This window comes from Sinocyclocheilus anshuiensis, unplaced genomic scaffold, assembly GCF_001515605.1.
Source record: "Sinocyclocheilus anshuiensis isolate Anshui unplaced genomic scaffold, SAMN03320099.WGS_v1.1 scaffold112, whole genome shotgun sequence".
NCBI classification, from domain to species: Eukaryota; Metazoa; Chordata; class Actinopteri; order Cypriniformes; family Cyprinidae; genus Sinocyclocheilus; species Sinocyclocheilus anshuiensis.
The window spans coordinates 219,135-227,120 of NW_015557175.1; the positions used below are offsets into that span (position 1 = coordinate 219,135).

General features: G+C 36.9%; 1 protein-coding gene across 1 annotated transcript in view; it reads right to left on the minus strand.

Annotated features, from left to right (window-relative positions):
* Positions 1–3,959: 3,959 nt before the first annotated feature.
* LOC107678364 (protein NLRC3) overlaps positions 3,960–7,986 on the minus strand; it is a 12,897-nt gene continuing 8,870 nt past the window's right edge. The window contains exons 5-7 of the mRNA XM_016473603.1: positions 5,595–5,768; positions 4,927–5,097; positions 3,960–4,136 (exon numbers count right to left, since the gene is read on the minus strand). Coding sequence (XP_016329089.1) covers positions 4,115–4,136; positions 4,927–5,097; positions 5,595–5,768 — 367 coding nt within the window. The 3' untranslated portion in view covers positions 3,960–4,114. The remainder of the gene's footprint in view (positions 4,137–4,926; positions 5,098–5,594; positions 5,769–7,986) is intronic.

Genomic DNA, 7,986 nt, shown 5'->3' on the forward strand with positions numbered 1-7,986 from the left:
ATGACAAAATCTGACCTTTAGGCACTAAGGCTTTATATTCCTTATGTCTTGAAATGAAAAGATATGTTTAAAACAACAAAAAGCCAGGTTAAAAAAAAAAAAATCTCCATAAAAGAAAACATCACACACCAGTACATTTGCACAGATTTTCGTGCAAAAACACATCCATTTTGCTGAGTGGGTGAGGCACGCGAGAGCAACGAGCGCTGCTGCGCGCATGCGCACTAAACAGAAGGAGTGCAATCGAATAGGAGCGCAATAATTCTGAGTAAAATATACATTTTGCTAAAAAATTTGTTTTTGGACATTAAATGTGTCTTTTGCAGAATTTTAAACCTACACATAAAGTGTATTTTTATGATAGCAGTAACTGTAAAGGGACTATTGTAATGGGTAAATCAAAATCTAAGCTAGTACAGTACTAATTACTAAGCTCAAATGAGTGAATGTGTGGTTTTTATAGCAGTTAAAATAGTCATTTTCTTTATTATTTATTTTCATTTTTAATTCAGTGATTTTAACTTTTAATTTAGTTATTGTAATGCTTTAAATAGTAAAGTAAAATAGTAAACATTAATTGTAATGTTCTAATGTTCTGCTATCTGTTCTGCAAACTATAAAAGGTACAGCTGTCATAAAACCGGAGAGAAAGGCTGCATGGCTGTAAACTGTAAAAAAGTCAAATGATAGTATGTGAGACAGTGGTAATATCATTGTGTTCCTGTTGGTCAGTAGAAGGCCTTGAGGCATTAAAAGTGATCATCGAATCGCATTGTGTTGAATCGAATTGAATCGAAATCGGATCGCACTGCATCGTAATAGGGGTGAATCGTATCACATCAGTAGCTGCTTCATATGTATCTTTAATGTATCGTATCGTATCGTTGGCTATGCATCGAGATGCGTATCGTATCGGCCTCAGTCATGGAGATGCAGGTGAGGCTTACACGAGTGAACGAGCGCAGCTGCGCACATGCACGCTAAACAGATGGAGCGCAATCGAATAGGAGCACAATAATTCTGAGTATAATATACATTTTGCTAAAATATTTGTTGTTGGACATTAAATGTGTCTTTTGCAGAATTTTAAACCTACACATAAAGTGTATTTTTATGATAGCAGTAACTGTAAAGGGACTATTGTAATGGGTAAATCAAAATCTAAGCTAGTACAGTACTAATTACTAAGCTCAAATGAGTGAATGTGTGGTTTTTATAGCAGTTAAAATAGTCATTTTCTTTATTATTTATTTTCATTTTTAATTCAGTGATTTTAACTTTCAATTTAGTTATTTTAATGCTTTAAAGAGCAATTTTAGATTGTAATGTTCTAATGTTCTGCTATCTGTTCTGCAAACTATAAAAGGTACAGCTGTCATAAAACCGGAGAGAAAGGCTGCATGGCTGTAAACTGTAAAAAAGTCAAATGATAGTATGTGAGACAGTGGTAATATCATTGTGTTCCTGTTGGTCAGTAGAGGAGCTTAGCTTAGCCTGACAGTTAGCCTGCTTTAGACCAGGTTAGTTTCCCAGCATAAGTTGCCACAGTGACTAAGCTTGATCTAGGCCTGTGTTAAATTTGCTTTATGGAACCACATAATTTGACAATGAGTCAGATAACTGAAATAAGCCTGGCTTATTTGGTTAACTTGTTTTATGAAAAAAGGCCTTGAGGCATTAAAAGTGATCATCGAATCGCATTGTGTTGAATCGAATTGAATCGAAATCGGATCGCACTGCATCGTAATAGGGGTGAATCGTATCACATCAGTAGCTGCTTCATATGTATCTTTAATGTATCGTATCGTATCGTTGGCTATGCATCGAGATGCGTATCGTATCGGCCTGAGTCATGAGATGCACATCCTTAGTATATATACACAGCAGACTTACCTCTGTTCCTTGACAGTTTTTTCAGCATCCCTCCGCCACCCCTTCTCCGCGCTTACAACTATTTCTGTCCTAACCCGTAGGGGGGGTACTCTGGGTTCGGGCCAAAATTCCGAGCTCGGAGCCCTCCCCTCGGACAGCACGCCAAATACGCATAACCTTTACTCTGTTTTATTATATGTAAGTGTGAACTCGTGAATAGACAATATATATAAATCCCTTGGGAAGCAGTTCCACCAGACGCAAATACTGCTCCCTCAAGCCAAGGAGCAAGAAACTACACAAGATTTGCTAGTACTTCCCCCTGGCATGGCACTCTGGATGTGAGTATGCTGCTGTGCCTGGAGGAAAGAGATTTTGTCTGATGTGTTAGTTTGCATTGACACAACATGATTGTTCTGGACTGATTACCACAGAAACAATTAATTATGCAATACATACCACAGTTTGACTTGTAAGGTGACCTCTTCAGAATGTCCTTGTATCTGAAGTCAATGAACTTGACTTCAGATGTCTCCCAGTTAATTAAAAGTTTCTCCATTTTGACGTCATGGTGAAGCACTCCATGGAGGCATGAACCACTTGCCACATGACTTGCCATGCTTTCTCTTTGTTGAGGGCTGTCACTGTGACACCTCATGAAGTCAACGAATTCTCACAGGGAGAGAGACGTTCAAGGATCATGACAGAATGGTCACCTTGGTCCTGCCAATCCAGCAGCCTGATGATCTCTGGCACTCTGAGGCTTTTATTTGCCAGGATTGGGAGAGGTGATCTCCTTTGGAAGGGGGTTTGGATTATCAGGCAAAAAGACAAACAGTTTTTATGATAGTTAGAGGGAAGTGGTTTCCAAAATTGGGATTTAGCCAGGCTTGGACCAGTTTGTTTTAAAAAATAAAACTGTCTTTTGATTAATATTAATATGAGATGTTTTATATTGTGCAGCCTACTCTGTGTCTTTTGTCTTTGTGACATATTTCATGACTACTTGATGAACTAAACAAACAATTCTTGATGCACCTGTAAAATACACTAAAAGGGCTTAGAGTGATATATCAGAAGGATGAGTCAGGGCAAAACTTTGCTAGTCAGGCTTAATTTATTTTTACTTACTTTAAGACCATCCTCTCGGAAAGTCTGTTATCTTAGGTTGTACAATATTTTGCAGCACGAAAGTACAGTTGTTGTTACGCAGTTATGTCACAACTTCTATTATACACCTCGGAAAAACTACTGAGGTCTGGACATCAGGGACCTCAATGCTGGATACGACTGTGATCACAGATATTCACATTTTAGGCTAACAAGGAAGGTTAGAGTTCTGAAACTTACAGTGTATTCTTATATGTCAACATATCGATTGATTTCTCAATCATGACCCCTTTAATACAGGTATAGGTAAAAGGTCAGTCCTGGTATTCGGTGCCTTTTGTCTAAAGATCATGATCCTACTGATTTAAAATGCTGAACTATATACATTTTAAAGATGTTAAGTGCTTACATTTATTTGCCTGAGCTTGACCAAAATAATTTCTCCTTACCATGATTATACAAAAAGTTATTATAAAATGTGTATTTTTCTACTCTAAACTTTACTGAAAGTATGGATGCTAAAAAACAAAACTCAAATAAATGTCCAAGCATCTAGCCAATAACAACTAAAGTAAGTGATGTACAACCTTAAACTGTATTTAAAAAGTAGATTTGGATATTTTTCTCTGCAAATATTGATATCCAATTATTTGCCATCAATTAGGTTAATTAGTATACCATGTAATTAATTTGATGATATGTAATGTTCACAATTATTCAAAAAACATTCCACATACCATTAAACAGATACACTCAATCCTCACAACACATCTTACAGTCGCAAATACAAAATTCTATAAATGATACATTACGCTCACATTATACATTACACTTAACATAAACAATATTATTAGCCAGCCTTACCAAAAAATGTTTTTGATAAGCTGATTCATGTAACTTCTGTGGCTAACATACAATCTTTGAGCAGATATGACATTATTTATCATCCACAACACTAATAATAACACACTACTACTGTGTTTGTGTTCTAAGCTCTGACAGCCCTCGTGTTGAATCCTGCTGGGTCAGTTCAGATGTTTGTCCAGTATGGGTCAGTCATGTTCATCAGAAGAAAGCTGTTTGCCTTTTGTAGTTAGTGTCAGTGACACCAGGTTCATGTGTGATGTGTGATTTATGGCAGGTGAGGCAGTAAACTAAAATGTTGCAGAGAATAAAATCAGACATATATACTGTACTATATATATATGTGACCCTGGAGCACAAAAGCAGTCTTAAGTCGCTGGGGTATATTTGTAGCAACAGCCAAAAATACATTGGTGTATGGGTCAAAATAATATTTTTTTCTTTTATGCCAAAAATCATTAGGATATTAAGTAAAGATCATGTTCATGAAGATATTTTGTCAATTTCCTACCATAAATATATGAAAACTTATTTTTTGATTAGTAATATGCATTGCTAAGAACTTCATTTGTACAACTTTAAAGGCGATTTTCTCAATATTTTGATTTTTTTGCACCCTTAGATTCCAGATTTTCAAAGAGTTGTATCTCGGCCAAATATTTTCCCATCCTAACAAACCATACATTAATGGAAAGCTCATTTATTCAGATGATGTATAAATCTCAATTTCAAAAAAACTGACCCTTTTGACTGGTTTTGTGGTCCAGGGTCACATATATATATATATATATATATATACACTCATGTGGCGTCATTTCAGTCGTTATCAACAGCTGAAGACTAAAAATGGAAAGAAAAATAGAAAGAAAAAAAGATTTTAAAGCACTTGATGGTACAACCCTATCAACTATTGCATCACTGAAGCTACACAGAGGTGTTTTGTTAGTCTCCTATATTTCATCTGAACTGATGGACAAATTAAACAAAACACAAAAGAGAGAAGATACATAATTATCAAGAGAGAGAATTTGATAGAATCCTTTAAAATATTTAATAAAATGGAATAAAACAATCACTTACTGAAGTTTCTCTAGATTACACTGTGGATCCTCTAGCAGGTCAGAGAGCTTCACTCCTGAATCTCCTGGTTTATTAGAGCTCAGATTTAGTTCTCTCAGGTGTGAGGAGTTTGATCTCAGAGCTGAAGCCAGAACAGCAAAACCTTTCTCTCCAATACTGCAATCAGACAGCCTGCAGAGATAGAGAGCAACATGTCACGATTACAAATGAACAAACGCATAAATGCAGGATGAGTTAAAAATGACTGATGCATCCCAAAAAAGCGTCATAAGTAAGAAAGTGTGGGTGTTTATTTTTATGTGTCTATAGGAGTGACATCTATACAACTGTGTTGTATTTCATGCATTCAAACGCAATGCAGACACCAGGGCTTAAAAAGCAGCTTTGTGAACCAATTATATTATGGTTAAATTTGCATTTCTAGAGTGGGTTTTATATGTCTAGGTTCTAGGTTTTATTTTGCTCAGACTTCACATGAAAATGGCTTTTTAACGCTGCACAGAGGTGACATTTTGTGATTTCTCATGTAAGCCTCTTATTAAATATTAGTAAGAAAACAGACAAATTAAACAAAAACAAAAAGAAAGAAGATAAAACAAAAATGACAGAGGATTTTATAGAATATTTTAAAATATTTACTAAAATGAAAAAAACAATTTAAAAATTACAGTAGTTTCTCCAGTTTACAGTGTGGATCCTCCAGTACATGAGACAGCAGCTTCACTCCTGAATCTCCTGGTTTATTAGAGCTCAGGTTCAGTTCTCTCAGGAGTGAGGGGTTTGATCTCAGAGCTGAAGCCAGAGCAGCAAAACCTTCCTCTCCAATACCACAGCTATGTAGCCTGCAGAGAGAAAGAAAACCCATCCTCACTTTACTTCCACATATTCAACAAGCAAAATGACATGATCGGTAAAAAAAAGTGTGTTACTGAGGTGTCCAATAAACAGTAAGCATTGGATTGTGTGATGCAATGCACTCATAGGTAATATAGGTAATATATCAGAGGCCATTGTGGAAATATGCTTCTCAACCAGCTTTGATCTTGGCAACTGTAATCAATAATGCAGTTCAGGCTCATGATGCACATCTGGAACTGCTTCTGTAATCAATAGGACAGAGATATAAACACAGAGAGAAAGAGCACAAGAAGAGGAAGAATACTTGAGAGATGAATAATTGTATCTCTGTCCCTCACAGGAAGTGAACCGTTGTAAACTTCTGCATTCATGTCTCATTCTCCAACATCCCAGCAGAGACAGGAAGATGTCCCTGGCATCTCAAGATAAGGAGCCAAAAATGCTCCTGCACGATTAAACCAAATCTATTACAACTGTCACAATTAAAGTGTTAAACAAGTGCCTGACTGTAACAAAAGGCCGTGTTGATGTTTCTGTTTCCTGTGTACCGTGCTGCTGAGTGGTTTGTGATTGTATCTCCATGTAGCTTTGCTTTTCTGTTGAATCTCTATCTTACTATCACTATCTGTTGTTTAGAGTGATCAAATATAACTTAATTCCCACCATATTTCTGATATTACATATCAAACTAATCTGATTAATTTGATCGTTCTCTATTATTCTAAAACAGCGCGTGCAGCACGTTAGCATTCGTTAGCCGGTTAGCTTGTCATTCGTGTTTCCATTCGCGTCTATTGCTGTTTTCTTTTTCTCTCTCGCTCTGTTTTTTCACGAGTTCATCAAACAACAGTGGTAAGTCAGATTCATTGATCAATCACGGTGAGTAATGGCTTCTTCTCCTGCTATTGTTGTTTGCACAGCTTGCCACATGTATAGTTTAGCTCTCTCTGTCGGCGACGAGGGATTCACATAAATGCATGAGAATAAATAACGATAAATGCAGGGAAATAGTTAGGCTGACAGAGAAGATTTCAGAATTAGAGACACGCATCCAAACTTTAATTGAGGACAGTATGAATGTGAGGGCTCTAGATACGGCTTTGGATGCGACTAGCTCAGGGAGTCCTGTACATTGTTTGGTTCCAGTTACAATGCCTCCGCAGCAGGGCAACTGGGTGACAATGAGGAGGCATAGTCGCTGGTCAAAACACCGCTCTTCCGTTCCGATCAAAACATTAAACAGGTTCTCCCCACTCAGTGACGCACCCACTGAGAAACCTAATCAAAGTGCTCTAGTTACTGGCGATTCTATTGTACGGAACGTGAAAATAGAGACACCAGCCACCATAGTCCAATGTTTACTGGGAGCCAGAGCACCTGACATCTTCGCAAATTTAAAAGTGCTGGCTAATGCTAAACGTAAAAATTTAATATAGCGCAATTTAACGCAAACTTCATATAGCTAAAACTGTAAATTCTACTCCGTTGCTACAATTTATAACAATATTTTCAGTATTTCTCAGAGGGCGGGCTTCAAGTATAACTCGTTTGAAGTAATGGTGCTTCAAATAACATTATCCAGAGAAACAATTGTTAATGATAAATCCCCTGTGATGTTTGTACTGGCTACTGTATACAGGCCACCAGGGTACCATACAGACTTTATTAAAGAATGTGCTGATTTTATATCCGAGTTAGTGCTGGCTGCAGATAAAGTTTTAATTGTTGGTGATTTTAATATCCATGTTGATAATGAAAAAGATGCATTGGGATCAGCATTCATAGACATTCTGAACTCTATTGGGGTTAGACAACACGTCTCAGGACCTACTCATTGTCGAAATCATACTTTAGATTTAATACTGTCACATGGAATTGATGTCGATGGTGTTGAAATTATGCAGCCAAGCAATGATATCTCAGATCATTATCTAGTCTTGTGCAAACTTCATATAGCTAAAACTGTATGGCAAAAATAAGTATGGCAGAACCATTACTTCTACCACAAAAGACTGCTTTGTAAGTAATCTTCCTGATTTATCTCAATTCCGTAGCATATCCAAAACCTCAGAACAACTTGATGATGCAACAGAAACTATGGACTCTCTCTTTTTTAGCATTTTAGATACGGTTGCTCCTTTACGCTTAAGGAAGATTAAGGAAAACAGTCTGACACCGTGGTATAATGAGCACACTCGCACC